The 18582-nt window shown below is 52.7% G+C and overlaps 1 protein-coding gene across 1 annotated transcript in view; it reads right to left on the minus strand.

Moving 5' to 3' along the window:
* Positions 1-14196, minus strand: part of LOC125949402 (monocarboxylate transporter 12-like) — a 36532-nt gene extending 22336 nt beyond the window's left edge. The window contains exon 1 of the mRNA XM_049676401.1: positions 13774-14196. Within this exon, the coding sequence (XP_049532358.1) occupies positions 13774-13945 (172 nt within the window). The 5' untranslated portion in view covers positions 13946-14196. The remainder of the gene's footprint in view (positions 1-13773) is intronic.
* Between the last annotated feature and the right edge of the window lie 4386 nt (positions 14197-18582).

An 18582-nucleotide genomic window follows, 5' to 3' on the forward strand; every position in this document is an offset into this window, starting at 1 on the left:
CGGGGTTGCGTTTTTGGCCACCAGCGGGGAAAACAAATGACATCCCGATAAGACACGCAAATCTACAGTGCATGTGTGTGTGTGTGTGTTTTTTTTGTTTGTTGGAACCGTTGATGGATCGCGTGATGGGGGTGCGCCTTGCCTTGAGTGCCTCGATTGTCGCAACTCCTGACTCCTGACGTTGGGGGGGCTTTTGGGCTTTTGGGTTGACTGGCAGCCCTGGTGATTAAACTGCCAAGTTACACACACACACACACACGCACGCACGCTGGACTGGGTGACTACGCGCGATTCCTTCCTTTCATTGTCAGTCGTCGCGCATCACGCACAGAGAACGACTACTTCTCGTGACGATCTGACGTCACGATGCTCAAATCAGTTTTCAATGTTAGCCGCGGCCACCAGTGAGAGCCCCAAAAACTAAGAATAATGCACCGTCCACATACACACACGGACAGACACCCCGCGGTGCAGGAATCAGGAATGTCACTTGTTGACAGTTTAATTGGCCTTGCGTCCGGAAGGGAGGAGGAGCCACTGCGGATCGAGTGGCACGGATCGAGAGGTAATTAAATATCGGAAACTGCCGTCGTCGAACAGGGGGGGGGGGGGGGTCATTATCCTGTTGCTATCCTGTAGGTTTCCTGGCTGTGTGCGTGTGTATTTGTTTTGAGGGAATTGCTCGACCATTTTTTATTTTTGTTCGTCGGCATCGAACAGACGGAGCGCGGAACAAAGGCTGATACTAAAAAGGGGGGAAAGACTCCCGCAATCGGATCGCGGAACCCCGGAAAGACGAAACAGACGACGATTGACGGACGAGGACGCATTGGTGTGGTGCTGGATAATAATGACATCTTATAAATTTAAAGATCGCACAGCGAGATTAACACCGGCACCCCTTTTGTCGTCAGGAAGCGACACACGCACACACACACCATCACACACACGCATGTCATCAAATGAATCAGAGCGAAGAGTGAGAAACACTCCAAAGACTAATGATGATAAGCGAAACGCGCAACGAGCAACGGTAGGGAGAGATATGCGGAGCGAGGGGAGGGAGGGGGGAAGTGTATGAAGCGGACCGGCAACCGGCCGCCCCGGGGGAGGAGGACGGACGCGTCCATTTGTCTGCGGCCTTTTCGTTGCCAGGTCAGGATTCAAGTGAAAGGTAGCAGGGTACAGAGCTCTCTATCGCTGAGGAGTCTCCAGCTTCAGTCTGGTCTCTCAGGGGGCAGAAGGAAGGGGTGGCGAAGGTGGCGCAGAGAAAACACGACACGTACCCTGTCCTGTCATCTCTAGAGCCCCGTATTCTAGAGGCTAAAGCGTTGTCCAAAGCCATTTATGAAATGAAGTGATGCCCACTTACCTGCAACAAGAGCCATAAGATGTCATCGGCGTGACGGCATCATCGTCAGAGAGAGAGAGAAAGAAAGAGAGAGAGAAAGAAAAGAGAACAATCAATTAATTGGCAATAAGTAAACAGCTCCTCGTTCCAGCTCTTCGTTCTTGTTTAAATCTTCATAACAAAAAAAAAACAGCAAGGACATAAAGCAATTTTTCGTTTTAAAAGAGAGAGAGAGAGAGAAAGAGAGAGAGACAGAGAGACAGAGAGAGAGAGAGAGCGAGAGAAAGAGAGAGCGAAACCGCTTAGCGGGGTGACAACGGGACTGTCGAATCTCGCGGGTTTTTTTCTTCTTCTCTTCTGCCCGCAATCGAAGCAACACAAAAAAGGTCCGTATGTGCCACCAACATCTTCAGCAACATTAGCGTCTTATGCGCTCCATTCCCTCTGCTGCTGCTGCTGCTGCTGCTGCTACGCTTCACTATGACACGGTAATCCGTCAGCCGCGTAACCAACCAGCAATCTTGTACGCTCTCGATATGGTCGCGCATTAGGTCGCGAAACATCCATGCCCCCATCATCACCAAATCGGGAGTCTTTTGACGAGAAACGGTCGAAAGGGGGAGGGGGGGGTTGCACATTCCACGGCACATTCAATTACTGTGCGGCCACCACCGCCACACCATCAGCGCCGAGATGAGATGCAGATGTGGAGTGATGCCAAATGACGAGTGAGTGAATGATTGGCTGCCGGCCCAATGGGTGGCAATCAAAAGGGGAGGGTGCGAGGTGGGCAAGTGAATTTTGTAAAGAAGCAATGAAAGGATTGAGAGAGAGAGAGAGAGAGCGAGCGCGTGCTCATAATAGGTGAAATGATTGGGCCCATCATCACCCACCACCCCCTCTCGCCAACCGCACAAAAAAAAAAACTAACGCCCAAGATAATGCGCCCAAGGGCCCCCTTCTGTCTGCTCACTGGACGTGTGTGTGTGCGCGCGTTTGATCATTTGTCACTGTCAAAAGGGGGGTCGTAGGGGTGGCAGCTGACGCGAGCATACATTTAGAAACGAATAACACCGCTCCTAAATGCCCGCTTCCACGAGACCTATCTTCTGTTGTCACCGCTACCACGTACTACGTTATCCTGACACATCCAGGAGCGCCGCCAGGTGCAAAAAAAGGGCAAGAAGGGGTGCACGCAACCCCTCGCCTCCCCCGGAATCAGTTCGTTGGTGTGAGGGAATCAAACACAGAAACGCGCGCGCGTCGTGAGATGTAATCTAATCCGCTCATCGCGCACGCCTTCTAATGGGGAGGGGGTGGGCAGGTGCGAGGGTGCGAGGGTGCGAGGGCGCGAGGGCAGTGACGTGGCATTCGCGAGCTGGGCTGGCTCTGGCACTACAGCTATGGGCTGTGAGACGGCGAATGATGAAATGAGAAACAATGCGTCATCCGACCACGGGACCACGGGAGCCGAGAGGTGAGGTGTGCGCTCAAACTCAGCGGGTCAAACGATTGGTGGCCACCACCACCACCATCATCATCCCCATCATCGTCATCATCTGCCTTATTTATCACATTGATTGGAAGACTAAATTGATCGTCTCCCCTTCCCGCTTTGTTTGTTTCTTGCTCCTTGCCACCGCCACGCAGCGTTCGATGCAGGGGGGGTTGCCTGAAGGGGATGGCAAAAAGCACCCCCCTCTCTTCACGTGGTTCACATACTCGAGTAGCTCTCGGTGGGAGCGGGATGGATGTCGTATAATGAAGAAATCATCGATTTCCTCTACCCCCCTCCCCGGCGGATGTCCTCCACCACCCGCCTTCCCTGCGGTAGCTTAGAGAGCGCCAAGCCAGGCAATCGGTCCGGTCCGTGGCCGCGTCCGCGGATCTTGCGGCGAGAGTCCTGGATACCAAAAACCACGACGACAATGACACCGATGCGATCCGATCGAAGAAAGTGGAGGGAGGGGGAGAGGGGGAGGGGGTCGGAGTCTAGTGGCACCTCGAAAGCCATCCCCATATCGCTCTCCTCCCCCTCCCCAGGGCCGTCCTCTGTCTCTCTTGTCTTGTCGCGCTGTTGTTGCTGTTGCTGCTGCTGCTGATGCGTTTCGCACTCTTTCGCACTCCACCACCCTTCTGCTTCCACTCTTCCTCCTTCCCTCTCTCTCTGTATCTCATGAGAGGGCGGGGGGGAGCGTTCGCCATTGTCGGAGCCCAGCAGTGAAGAGGATAATTGGCAATTTTGTTCAGGCGCGCGCAATCAACGAGCAGTTGACAGCGTCATTAATTTTTTCCCTCGCGCGCGTGACCCCGTGCAACTTCCCCGACCCCTCCCCCTTCGCTGCGCCGCGCCATGCATTGCCACATCCACGCACGGTGTATCTCTGTCGTTTTGATTCCCCGCCTCTGCTTCTGACCTCCGGTCGGGACTCGAGATCTCCCCAAACCAACGTTCTCGGTGGTTCTGCGTTCGGTTTGCTGCGCTGCTCTCGTCGCGCGCTTCTCTTCCCCTCTCTTTTGTCTCTCTCTCTCGCAAATCCTTTTGCTTGACCATCTCTCTCCGTCTCTCCTTTTCTGTTGCTTTTGTCTAAGCGAATGAAGAAAGAATGAGCGAGAAGCAAGACCGGGAGGTCATCCGGTTTGTGGGGCATCATTTCGCGTGGGATCCCCCTCTGCTCCTCTGCGTATCCTTTTCGACGTAAACGATTGATCGATCAGGTGGGGGTAGCAGCAGCAGCAGCAGCAGACCCCTGTTCCTTGTTGAATTGGAGCAGAAGCAGGATCTCGATAACAAGTGGGAGGAGAATGAGGAAGGGTAGTGATGCATTTCGCAATTAATTTCCGCCAACCACTGGACGGAAAACCCTGACCGATCCTCTGACAGCCTCCACAGCACACACACGCACCGCACCACGCCGCTACGATGGATGCAAAGTTCATGCAAATGAATAAATTAATCACAATCATCCCTTCACGCATCATCCGCTACCCTCTTCCCTCTCACAGCCATCCTCCTCCCAAAACAAAACGACGCAAACAAACAAAAAACAAAAAATAAACGGTGTCCTTACTGGCTCATTACATGGATGCTTGTTGCCTTTGTGTGTGTGCGTGTGTGCTGCAAGCTTCCCCTTTGAAGGACTTTGAAATGGAGTTTTGGAGGCGCTTTCTTAAGGAGCGTCCCCTTAACCCCTTGTCAACAATTGATTGGAGATCGGTATGTTGTGTAACGAGGGGTCCAGGAACCGGGACATCCGGCGGTCAGGTGTGCACCACCAGCTGCTGCTGCTGCTGCTGGTGGTATGTGTGGCACGCAACGGAGGACAACAGCAACATTGTAGCAACTGCGCCGTCGTGACGGGTGAAAGCCGCGACCGGGCGAGATCATTTTTGTAACACGCAGACTGGAACGTGCCGCAATCTCGTCCCCCGTAATCCCACGTCCCACGTACGTACGAGTGAAGGGGACTCTGCTTAATGGCATAATCGTAGCGATTATGCTGAACCATGCGCCAGCCAGCCAGTTCTCGGTCCTAGTCCAAGGAGTGATATCCCTTGGGCAGGTGGATGGCACCGGATGGTGGTAGCGCCTCCTTCTGACATCCTTCTGAGCCAGTCAAAAGGCAGGCCAAAGATAGATGACGCAGTGGAGCAGACGCGTGAGTGAGTGAGCGAGCGAGTGAGCGAGAGCCGATGGCGTGACACTCGCCGGCTCAATCAAACTCATCCATCATTCTCATCCGAGAGTGTTGCTGCGACTGGCATCGAGCATCGGAAAAGAAGGTGCGAAAAGGACCTGCTGCTGCTGATGCTGCTGCTGCTGCTGCTCGTGGATACGTCGCTTAACCATCGCGCAAACCCCGAGCTGAGGCTGAGTAAACACTCGCCCGGACTGATAAGGCCCATGTCGCTGCTTGGCGCGGTTGCTTGGCACTGGGTAAGAGCAAGAGCAAGGGGTTTACCTGATGTTCGTCCTGCTGTGCGCACCCTGAAAAGCATTGCGGCGACGAGGAGTCACTCGAGCGTGAGTGCCAGAGATGGGATGTGACAGTGACAGTGACAGCACGATCCATGCTTGGTACTTGATGGTTGGTTGGTTGGTTGAAGGTGAAATGCATGCAAAGATTGAGGAAGGAACCGAAGGATGTAAATGGCAGCGAGAGAAAAAAAGAAGGAGAAGGAGATCTCCACCAACCAACCAACCGGCCGCCCGTTCCGTGCGGGCACGTCACTCATATCATGTTCTTCTGTCATCGGGATCGAGATCCCACCATCACCGTCACCACCACCATCACCCTGTAGGTTCGAGGTGCTGCTTTATTCGAAAGTAAACGCAGCACTCGGCTCACAGTGTCTGTGGCACACGCACGCACGTACGCACGCACATTGCACGGGATCGGGAAGGGATTACGAGTCCTTTTTACCGGTCCGTTTTACACCTCCCCCCTCGCCACGGCCCCACTTTTTTGTGCGGCTTTTGCCTTCACCAACGGAGCAATTCAACAAAACGGTTTTAAGTGTGGCGTGCCCTGGGAGTGGGGCTCTCGCCAAGATCATCAATCATAAATCGTACCCTCGACGGTTCTACAAGAAGAAGAAGAAGAATGCGAAAAGCGGAAAGAGGAACGGAGATGGAGCGAACGGAGAACAATCATAAAACGTTTCCAGCAGCAGCAGCAGCAGCAATAATAAAAGCATCAATAATGAAACGAAGTGAGCGCAATAATAACAACAAAAAGGAACAGAAAAATCGGACGGAATAATAAATACTATCGCGCAATAAAAAAGTAAGTCTGGGAAAAGAGATATTGTATGGATGAGGGGGAGGGGAAGGGGATAGGCGGGTAGGTATATTATTACAACCCGGCCCCGGGGTGTGTACGGTTGGCGGGGATCGCTGTCGAAAGTCTCGGTGCGTGTGTGTGTGTGTGTGTGTGTATCTGTCACACACTGCTGCGTGGTGCATTCCCCGTGCACCTCGCCCTTTGCTGCATCCTCCGCCAGCCCCTGGCGGTCCGAACGGCGACAGCTTAAATGACCTCATTTGATTGAACACTAAAACCAGCCTACCGCGCGGGGTGGGGGGGGGGGGTTAGGGGGCCCTCCCTCCCTCGCTCTCTCTCTCTCTCGGATAATGAGGAAATAAAACAAATTACTCGGCGGCGAGGAGGTCGGTTATAAGTTAAAAATTTAAAGATGAAATGATGACATGACAATCCAGTTGTAGAAAATGTGGAAATTAAAATCGCTCACAAGCGACCGAAAAGGTACGCATGCAGATGCATCTCGTACAAGCAAACACACACACACACACACACACCAGCATCAGCTAAGCAGAGCCTCAATCGCGACGACATGTGAGACATGAGAATCGAGACTACTAAGCGGTTTGCTAGAGCTATTCTATCCATCCTTCGTCAGGACACACGCGCGGTAACCTAGCGGTAGCGTGGAGCCTGATAAACGCCTGCCACGACCTCCCCCCTCCGCCTCCAACCCTAAACTGTGTTTGCCTAAGATGCGAGGACGAGAAACTGCGAAAGAAATGATTGAAATGTCAACAACACTCTGGAACCCCTCTCCTCGACTCTATTGTTTTCAATGTACTCTTCCTCCCTCCTCCAAAACACCGGCTGCAGCACGAGCGAGTGAACGTAAACAACCATTTGCCAAAGGTAAACAAACGAATCCCCAGCGTCAGCCGACGACGACGATGGCAAGCTGTGAAGTGAGTCACTCTACGGTGCGAAGACGCAAACACGGACAGCAGCAGCAGCAGTGCGATCGCATCGATATCCACAGCGGATCTCTTACTACACACGCTTTAATCGCATTCCAGCCCATCAAAAACGAGGAAGCGTGACGCAGGCGCAGGGCGCGGCCTCTCCACCTGACATTCATTAATGAGCCGCTGGGTGATTTTTCGGGCAAGGTATTAAAAGCGCAAATCAGCGATCATCCACCCCTCCCCGGGCCCGGGCAAGGAGGAAGTTTCGGAATAATTGATGATGGACCACAACCGAATGCTGAACCATCCGGGGATCCTCCAATCTGCTCGGGATTGGCAATTGCCCCCTCTCCCCTTCTGCAGGTAATCCACTGTACCCCAAACACCAAAAAGCGCGATGGGAAAGAGGATGAGGTTTTTTTTCTTTGGAGAGCCGCGAGATCGTAAAGGTGCACCGTGCGTGCGTGCCTGCGTGTGTGCGTGCGTGCACACCCGGCCAAGGATTTGGGTTTGGCCCCAACCCAACAAATGAATTGCGGCGGCGGCGACGGCATCGCGCAACGTACTCATCCACCTTTGTGTGCTTCATTAAACGGAATGAAGTTTTACGACTTTTACGGGTGAGGCCAGACGCCAAACGTGTGTGAGAGAGAGAGAGCAGTGCACAAGTGCAGCCGGGCAATGCCGGTTCTGGCCGCCAACGCCATCGCGCTGCACTCAAGTCGTTTAGAGTCGGTTGCGGCAACAAACGGCGGCAGAGTCCACCACGCAACGCAAAAAAAACGCATCTCGCCTCGAAGTGATCGACGTTCCGGGGGGAGAAAAAAAACAACTGCTCCTGCTGCTGCTGCTGCTGCTAGTGCCGCGGCATTCGATTCGCGTCGTGGTGCCACGAATGACATTTCGAACGAATGACGGACGAACGGAATGTGGCGGCAGCCCGGTTACACATGTCTCAGCAACTTAATGTCACTTAATTTAGTTAACAGCAAACGGCGGAAAGGGGGGGGGGGATAGCGTCATAAATGTGTCTTTTATCGCCTGGTATGTAGGAAGAGACCAGACTGAGAGAATGGGCTCTGTGTGTGTGTGTGTGAGAGAGAGAGATGCTATGCTGTGAAAATACATTAAGCAAATTCAACGTGAATTTCGATATAGAGTTCAGGCAGCAGCAGCAGCAATACCAGCAGCATCATCATGGGTACACACACACACATACACACACATACCAGCAGCAGGACTGTGTGGACTTCGTGGGGACAAACAACAACAACAACAGCAACAACACCAGTGTGTAACATCAACACAACGTTGGAATAGAACGGAAAACAACAACTTTTTGGCACGACACCGCGCACCCCGCACCGGACGCACTGTCGCTGGAACGCGCTGTTTACCGCCTGGCAATCATCGGCCTCTGGTTGGTGGCTTCCGGGGTATTTTTTACTTGTTTTTTTTTGAAGCGCGCCGTCGCTGAAGACGCGATGATTGATAAGAGAGCAGCAGACGAAGGAGCGCTCGTGTTGTCTGTGTGTGTGTGTGTGTGTGTGGGAATCTCAATGTGTGCTCACTCCGTTTCCTCCTCTGCCTCCCACAAGAAAGAACAACGGCGTCAACAACGACATTTCAATAAACGCCTGCCCGAAGTGGCACAGAGAGACGGGCGTGGTAGCAGTAGTAGTAGTACATTTACTTCGATTTCCACTGTGAAGCGGATTCGTTGTTTGTTTTGGACACATAGTGGAAGGAGTTAATATTTCGTCTTTTCTTTATTTTACTTGCAACGCCATTTGCGTTTTTTCCACACCACAGTCCATGTCACATTGGCACACATTCCAGGACAGGTAGTCAATACCCTGTCTCAGCCTAGGCCATTAGATAGGAAAAAAAAAAGATTCGATGATGGACGATCCTCGAATCCCGGACTGTGGCTTGTTATCACTGACAGGTGCCAGGCAGAACGGTATATCCACGTCTCCCAAGATGGTCGTCTTATAAGAGTAAAAGTAGTAGTAGTAGTAAAGTCTAGCGGGGGGGTCATCCATCAAAAATCGCTAGCAGATCAGGGGGTGAGATGTCCTTTCAATAGGCGGCGTGAAAAGCAGACCCATACCACGGCATATTTGCAGGCCTGTGACCGGCCTTCTCGAGGAGTGTGTGATAGAATCCCATACGATCCCGATAACTTATGCTACCAATACACCACCCGCCCGTCGATGCCGCTTTTGGCCCTTTTATGACGGCACCGAAACATTCTTTTGCTTGCTACTATTATTTTTCTACGCCACAGACCAAATATTCCATCTATCATCCGCACTCGCACACTACCGATGTCCACCATTACACACACACACACACACACACACGCACACACACGTCAGCACGTGAGTTAGGGGCAGCTTATCGCCTTTATCGAGGGTGTGAACGTTCGGTTCTCGCCTACTACCGATCACCTTTCTGTGTGCGATGTGTGTTCGATGTGTGTGTGTGTGTGTTCCGGGGAAAGGGAAGTGGGATATCGATAAAATGCAATAAATGTGTCATTGTGTCTGGTTCGCTCTGGTTCGGTTGTGCTGTCAAAGCCAGGAGAGTCCTTGTTAGGAGCAGGACTCGACGAGTCCAGCGTTCAACACAGATTGACTTTCCGTCCCAAGACGTATCCCAAGACAAAGTATCATCGCAAGTGCTCTCTGCAGGCACCTTTTGACCAATGGATGTGATCCCATTCGCTTCGGTGGCATTGCGGTTCCAGCATCTCGCTACTGCGGATGCTCGACGGTCGATGCGGCTTTCCTTTCCAGGACTACCATCACTGAGCCCAACATGAGGAGGGCAGAGTGTGTGTGTGTGTGTGCTTTTGTGGTTTTTTACCACCTACCTTCTCATCTTCTGCTATCATATTTCTTCGCACCGAAGGCGTGCAAATTGCAATAGCTACAATCCACTGCACGGCAGCAGCAGCAGGGAGTAGCCCAATCCAACCGGTAGGATAAGCAAGGAAAAGTAGTATGAAGTATGAAGGAATGAGAGGGACGGGGCCGAAGGTCTAGTGGATGTGTGATTTATGGGTCAAATGATTGATGTGGAAAATGGGCGAACTGAAGAGAAGGACGTCGACGCCGTCACTGCTGCTGCTGCTCGCAGACATATTCTCCCTTCGGGTTATCTGCAGATGATCGTTGCCGGTTGATAAGGCGTTTAGATTATAAAGTGGACTTCTTATTCTCTTTTTTTTCCCCGTCCTTTTTCGGGCAACTTTCGATTTTCGTTAGCTCGCTCGCATACTGCTCTCGCTCGCTGCCTACGCGCCCCAGCCGCCGTCGCCGCCACCACCGCTGCTGCTCCTGTGCTCTCTACTGGAGGTAGATTGATGTGCCGCTGACGCCATTTAATCTCCTCCAAAACCCCGAATCCAGATGACACGGCAAATTGAAAAGAAGGCGGGTAAAGGCCAGCAAAACGCAACGCAGCGCTGGGTTAGGCGGGGGCGGTGTGGCAGGGTGCGGGGTGGCATCAAACAAACATTATGCTACGGCGCTACGCGATCGTTCTTTATCAGCACTTTATGGTGCTGCTGCTGCTGCCTTTCTTCCTTAAACAAAAAAAAACAAACAAACAGCGAGGTTTAGTAAGGTAAGCGGACCCGGGCGGGCGATGACGCACAAAGCGGCATGATGACACACCAATACACAGGCGCGCCCGTGTGCCAAAAAAGGACGATCGAAAGCGCGGCAGTTGAGGCACGGTGATTGGACAGAAAATTTGAAATTAAAATTAATCCTGGTAGCTGTCTGGCCGGCCGGCCGCTCCCAAAACCATTATGGGGGGGGGGGGAGGGGAGAGGAGTTCTTTGGCTCCCCCTTCCCTCCGCAAACCGATTACTGCAGCGTCATTTGCGGTGCGATTCCTTTCGTCATTAGCCTACGCGCACATTCCTCGCGAGCACCGAGTTCATGAAGCGCCTTCAAAAGGACGACGAAGCAGATGTGACGGTGTGACGTCGTGCTTTGTTGGTCGCAAGTTTTGGTTGCTACTCGCGCCATTCTGTGCGCCTTCTAAACGCCGGATTGTATTGGATTTACAATCGGTGTATGCATATGAAACGTGCCCTCCGTGTTCCTATTGCTATATCTACGCCTAAATGGAACCGGAGAACCGCTCTCGATGTTTCGTTTTGTTCGTTCGGTATCTGGTAATCAAAATCGGTGCGCAATAGTGCTAATTTCACACTACAAACAATATTTTTATTGTGTACAAAATGGTATGTTCCGTCCTTAAAAACTGCAAAATGCGGACATCGTTCATTTTATGTCTATATTTTCAAAAATAGACGACAGAAATACATCAAACGCTTGTCGAAGCCTACGGTGAGAATGCTCTTGATGAAACACAGTGCAAAGAGTGGTTTTAAAAATTTAAAAATGACGATTTCGATGTGACAAACGAGAACGAGAGAACGAGAAACAAAAAAAAAGATGGTTTCATATGCATATATTGCCCTCAACAACAAGTGTCCCTGTTTCTGCTCCTCCCCGTTAACGCTCAAATATTCGCACACTTCGGCGCGGATCAGCCATGGCTTGATGGCTGTACTTATAGCCATCATCATGATTATCACCGGCGTTTTCGTTCGTTGGTTTTTTTTTTGTTTTGCTTTCCGCGCAAACCACAACCACAACAACCAACCAAAAAAAATCATCTGCGATTGGTGAGCGGCTCTATATCCCCCGATATTCTGACTCATGCCTGTGTTACGCCAAAGCATATTCGCACTCGCATCGCAGACGCAGAGACGGAGGGACATGATGGCGCAGATGGATGCTTCCCAAAAGCAAAACGGTTACTCGCTCATTGCAAACCGAACGCTCTCAGCTCAGTCTGGACATCTTGGGGATCAACTTATCGCCCTCAACACTCCCGTCCCGTCATTTACGGATCCGAAATCAAAGATCCGCGATGCCGCGCGCCACGTCACGTGGCAATGGACACCACCACCAAGGACCAGGGAGTCCAGCAGCCCCCTGTCTGACAAACTGTCTGTCTGTCTGTGTGTGTGTGTGTGTGTGTGTGTGTGTGTGTGTGTGTAACAGTGTGAGCTGCTCGCGTACAATCGTTGTACGTCGCGCGCGCACAACAAGACACAGCAGACCAGCATTCCGACCGAGAACCGATACCAAGGGAGGATGTTTTACCGGGAGATATGGGGCGGGGTGGTACCCAAAGTCTGGGGTTTAATCAGAGCGACACCACATTCTCGCAGCTCGTAAGCCACGGTGGCGGCGGCGGGAAAGTTTCACACATCGCTGCTCATGACGACGGAGCCACGGACAAGCAAGTCCTTCATTGGACCTTAGGACCAACAGGGCAGCAGGAGGAGGGCAGGAGGAGGGCAGGAGGAGGACCGACCAACCATCGACCGCCTTCTTAGCACCAAACTATCACAATTGTAACCGCTAAGTGTTCTTAACGCCCTCCCGCCGGGCCCTTCCCTTCTCACCCTTGTTGCACCCTTGTTGCGTAAGCTGCACCCCTTCTCACACCACTATCCTCTTCCTCACGCCTCACTTTTCTTCTTTCGCACACCGATAATGGACGATAATCGGTTTTAGGGGATTCCCTTTTTCTTGGCTTGGCTGTCGGCTGTCGACCGATGTCTGGGGGCCATCATGGATCCGACATGAGACAGAACGAGAGAGAACGAAAGAGAACCCGAGAGAGAGAGAGAAGAAAGTGTGTCCCCCGGAATGTCAATCTTTCAATTGCTGGCCACTACGCCATGGCAGGGACGGCGGTGCAGAGGGGTTGGAGGGAAGGGGAGCAGGGGGAGGACATGAGGCTGGGGATAGTTGAATCATGGTTACGGAGGAGGAGAGGGTGGCGGAGGCAGCCTAAACAATCAGTTTTATGTCTGTTGGAAAAAGGGGGCAGGGGATGGATAAAGTGGGAGGGGGCGGGTAGGTGGTAGGTTGTGGAAATTGGATATCACTGCTATCCCACTGTTCGGCTCCGGCCACACGCGAGGTGTTGTGACAACAATCATCAACGCTCCCTTCCCATCCCCCATCCCCCATCCCTCCTGGGGGTGTGGTAATTCCAAGAGGGGCAGTTAAGGATTATGGGTTGATGGCAAATAAATTAATTAATATGTGTAATGCGAGATCGTCGCCGCTAACGCCGCTGACGCCGGATTCCACATTCTTCGAGTCGCTTCCCAAGAGTTTTCCCCGAGAGAGGGTTCGTTGCCAGGGGGCGGAGGATGGACACGAGCCCGTTGGGTAAAACCGACGCGAAAGGAGAATAGACACAACACAGTAGCAAGCGATGCGAGACGTTGCAGCCTTCCACAGGCAGACAGACAGGCCACATCATTAAGGGGAGAAGCTTTTGAACAGCGCGCAATGGCGGCGCTTGTCGTTGCCCCGAAGGCGAAGACTATATACTATACAGAAGGTTTTTATCGGATTATAAGGGGCGCTTGGTACGATTGGTGTGTATGGGTGTACAGATGATCGTCCTGGCTAGAGCTATAGAGCTCGAGTGTCCAAAAGGATATTGCGCGCACGATATAGATATATGAGTTGATTGTAGGCCGCCAGCTGTAGACCAGGAGCGGCGGCGCGGGAAGGTTGCTTGAAGTTTGAAGACGGCAGACTGGCTGGCTGGCTGGCTGGCGACGGTCCCAGGAAGGGCTTACCTGTATCGGTGATCGGTTTGTCGAAGGAGCGCATGACGGCACCCATCAGCGGTCCGCAGCTCAGCTGAAGCCCGTGTGTCAGTGTGTGGACCAGGATGCCGACGACGATGACCACCCAGCCCCAGCCACCCTCCGGGTAGTAGCGGCGGCAGAGCAACCGCCGGGCGGCCATCAGCTGCTGAAACGTTGGCGATGGCGGTATCCCTTCGCCCTTCCTGTAATGCCCCGCGATACCAACGCCACCGATACCACCACCACCACTACCACAAACACCGACCACACCGACGTTTGCCACACCAGCGACGCCGTCGTGTGCGGGGCTACCACCGAGGGTACCACCACCACCGGCGCCACCACCGCCACCGCCGCCGCCACCACTCGCGGCCTGCGATATCAGTGGCCACGACAGGGCACGCACCAGGCTCGACGACATTGGGCTGCTGGTGTGTAAGAGAGAGGGAGAGAGAGAGAGATAGAGAGAGAGCCTCCTCCTTGTTCGGTGGAAGAGACTGGAAGGGAAAGCACGGTCGGAGGTCCTGAAAAGGGTCTACGGAGTGTTAAGCCTCAACCTCGCAACACTTCAGCAAATGCAACAGCGATCCAAAGGTCTATCGAACCCCCAAGACATGTCCCCAGTCCAGAAAAGAAAATGTGAGAGAGAACAAGAACTCAAACATTGCTTTGTGGTGGTGGATTTTGTGGCTTTTCCAGCTGTCCAGTGTTGTCTGGAGAAAGCATCCTCCTCGACCTGCATCTCTAGCGCATATTTCGCCGGCGATCCAGCGCGTGCAACAAGTGCAAAAGTAGTAGCAGCAGCAGCAGCAGCAACAACAACTGCGGCAGCATGTGGTTTATGTCCCAGACCAAAGGGGGTGCCAGAAATCACGCCTCACGCCTATTTGGTGTGTTTTCTTGGTGGTGGTTTCGGGGTTTCTCCTTCCTCCTTCTCCTCCTCCTTCTATCATCGATGCATCGATGGTATTTTTTTGGTTGTTTTTGTTTTTGTTTTGCTTTTGGTATTTTTGCTGTTTGCTTTTGTTTGTTTGTTTTTCTTTTTATTGTTCTGTTATTGGCTGTCCTCCCCCAGGCGCTCAATAAGTCGCTCAACAGCACCAGCACCAGCACCACACCACCACCCCCTTGCCCTATCACACACACACACACACACACACATGTGTTTGTGTTTCGAGCAGCGAGTTCTACGTGCATATGATCGAAATTTATTAATGCATATTTTACCATAAATTACCCCGGGCCGGAGGACGACGGCCTACATACGGTCTCTCCCTCCTCTTTTCCGCACCCACTACTCACTAAAGAGTGGGTAGGGGTGGGGGAAGGAGCGCCGAAGGGGGTCTTGAAACAGCTACCGAATTTCAATCCGAATCCGCAAACCACCCGCGATACATTTTCGCGCGAATGTGAAGTAGTAACCAGCAGCAACAGCCAGTAGCTCTCTCTCTTTCACTCTATTCTCTCTCTCTCTCTCTCTCTCTCTCTCTTTCTCTTGGTATCTTCCTTTCTGACCCGGCTACCAAAGGGGTTCAACAGTTGGCCGGGCGGTTTATTGCATCGCGTCTCATCACGCATCAGGCTCATGAATGTTCGTGGACGTGGACGTGTGGAGCAGCAGCAGCAGCAGCAGCACATCAAATCTCTTTAACACATCGCTGCTAGCCCGCCATCACCTTCAGGGAGGGGGGATCGCCATCGCCATCGCCGTCAGCTCATCGATCGCGATCGCGATGGTGCCTCGCGACGGTCTGGACCGCGCAACGCGCGTCGTGTCCGTGCGTCGATTGTTGATGATGGAAGGATGGAGAGATGACGAGCGTAGACGAGTGTGTGTGGTGCTGGAGCGCCCGCATATGTTCTCGTCTCGTGTGTGCTGTGCTGCTTCTGCTGCTGCACATTCCATTAGATATGTGTTCCAAAGCGACTTATAACACACATCACATGCTTTGGCAGCTTCTTGGAGAGACTACTACTACTCTGCTGCAGAATGTTCCTGCAGAAAGTACCTAATACTCTCTCTCTTTCTCACACACAAACACTCAACTCTCGGTCCGGCTGTTTTGGAACAGCAGTGCATGCATCTTGTCTGCGGACACTGGAGGACGCAGTATCCTGCACCTTGCAGATGCTGGCCCACCACTTGCATGCATGCATGCATGTGTATAGTGTTGCATGTGAACCATCATGTGCCCGCCGATGTAGATCCATTTTCTGATTATGCTTTGCTTATGCTTATGCTTTGTTGTTATGCACTGCACCGCTTCGCTTCACACCCCGCTGTTATGCAAGTCCAGAATATGCAGGTAGGTTTGCTGATCACATCACCGATTCCGACATTATCTGGCTGGCGCCCTGTCCCTTTGGAGCGATAGAATACTTGACCAGCCAGCCAGCCAGCTTCGGTTCACTCTCTGTGCGATTAATCACACACACTCGAGGTGTTGTCGAGGCTGGTGGCTGGTGCATCGCGCTTTGATCTTTGTGTGGCGACCTCATCTTCGCGGTAGAGCTGGGCCGCAATGTTTACCCATCCCTCAACCCCCAGGCCTAGGCCACACTTCACACTTGACACTTCAAAGGAGGCGCGGGCGAGTGCGAAATGATCCGGTTGGTGTTGATGTTAGTGGGCCACTTTGCTGGGCCGCCATTTTCCCCTAGCACGATCGATCACTCAAGGAAGCAGGTCGGCTGGCTGGCTGGCTTGTGGAGTGTCTGATCTGGTGCTATGATCCACCGCGGACAGATGGTCGCTCGGTCCTTGGGGCGGGCGAATGACAGCTGTCAGACACCCGGGCAGGCAGGGGTTATGATTCCTCAGCTTCTCACCTTGGATGCCCCAAGATGCTGCTGCTGCTGATGATGACACACCGGAGGAGGTCTTTGCTTCACACACACACACCTGGAGATCGCTAATTAAGGCAAATTGGCGTGTGTGTGTGTCCAAGACCTCAGGGCCCTGGGCTCACGGCGAACACTCATAATTGAACTGTCGCGCCGAGGCCGAGGTCACGTGCCATCCCGAGCCTCACGCCCCCGCACATTCTTCGGTCTTTGGGTTTTGCATACCGCCAATTAGGCGCCCCCCTCCCCTCGTTCCCCTTTCCACAACCCCACAAAACAATCATGTTTGGAGCGTCGGAAGAGCACGATCGGAAAGAAAAAAAAAACGAACACCACGATCCTCCTCTCCCGCGTGCCGGTGGTCGTGCAAAGGACCGAGAATTTAACCGAAAGCTGGACACGGTCGGTAGGCCGGCTGCTGGCTAAGTAACTAGCTAGCTTTGGTGGTTGGATTGTTTTTGTTGGTGGCTGAAAGTTTGCTGGGTTGCTTGTTGGGCTGTCCGGTGACGCAGGGACCTCCGACCGATGATGACGATGGTGGTTACTGGTTGGATAGGGAAAGGTTTGCCAGGTAAGGGCTGGTAGTAGTAGTGGTGGTAGTAGTAGGTGATTGGATTGGTTGCGTCGCGTCATTTCACGGCATACACACGAAAGAACTAATGAGATCCTTCCGCCTGTTTCCCCTACGTTACTTTGCTTCACTCTTGTGTGTGTGTGTGGGTATGGGTTGGTGGTCGTACGGTTCGGTTGACGCCGGTGATTACCTGGGCCCCTTTTTTGGGGGGGAGGTGGAAAGCCGCTGCTTCTAATTTGTTTTTAATGCACTTGACTGCGCACACACACGCGCGCTCGCTCGCTCACTTCTGATAAAGAAAACAAATGCACTCACACACACACGGCACTAGCCACAACGTGCGCGTTATCACCACGTGGCCCGCAGGATACGGAACGCGTTCTTTGTTGTGGCGCGAAAATGACGCTTCCGGTCGGACGCCCTGGACGTCACTGGGCAAAGCAACGACCGGTTGCCGGCCTATTTGCGGAAAACACACACACACACACACGCGCCCGGTGGAAAATTGCCGCCGCTTTTTTGCGTAAATTTTTTGGCGACAATCGCCGCGGAGAATTGTTGTGAGTGTGTTTTGTGGATAAGAGGGAGGGAGGAGGTGTGATCGGGAGGGATCGGATGGACAGTGATAGAGTGACAGAACAGAGAGACAGACAGATAGATAGAGATGGGAGACAGAGAGAGAGACAGAGAGAGGAGAGAGTGATGTGAACTCTAACGCGGGCGGTAATCAACTGAATTCGCCGAACGCTCAGCTGCCCATCAACAACCCATAGCCGGTCGTCGTCGTCGTCGTCGTCGACTGCTGCCGCCTCTGCTTTGGATGATTTCGTTGGGTTAGCGCGCACCTTAAAGGACCGGCGGAGCGAAAGGGCCCAAGCGACTATAACTCCTCGCTCGCTTGCACTAACTGGCGTGCCTCTAGCCTGTGTCTGTGTCTCGCTCTACGGAAAGGATGGTTCGAAACAGAGAGAGAGAGAGAGCGAAAGCGAAAGAGAGACAGAGAGGCTGATAGCGGAAAGGTAAGCGCTCGAACGGTAGTACAGCTCGAGAGCAAGCGAGAGAAGAGAGAGAGAGAGAGAGAGATGTAGAAAGAACGAGAGAGTAAGACAGAGAGAGAGAGAGAGAGAGAGAGAGAGAGAGAGAGCTAAAAAGGTCCCCAAAATCAAATCGTACAGAGTGCCGCGTGCGTAGTTACCAGTTGGTAGAACGGAGAAAGCAGCGCAATTCGCTGGGGCTTGTGTTAAGGAAAAAGAAAGGGTAGCATGAGAAGGACAGAGCGAGAGAGAGAGAGAGAGAGAGAGAGAGAGATAGAGAGACCGCAATGCAAGACGGAGACAATGAATGGGGTACACGCAGAAGTATCAGAACAGCGCCTAAGC

The sequence above is a fragment of the Anopheles darlingi genome, chromosome X (assembly GCF_943734745.1).
Source record: "Anopheles darlingi chromosome X, idAnoDarlMG_H_01, whole genome shotgun sequence".
Lineage (NCBI taxonomy): Eukaryota > Metazoa > Arthropoda > Insecta > Diptera > Culicidae > Anopheles > Anopheles darlingi.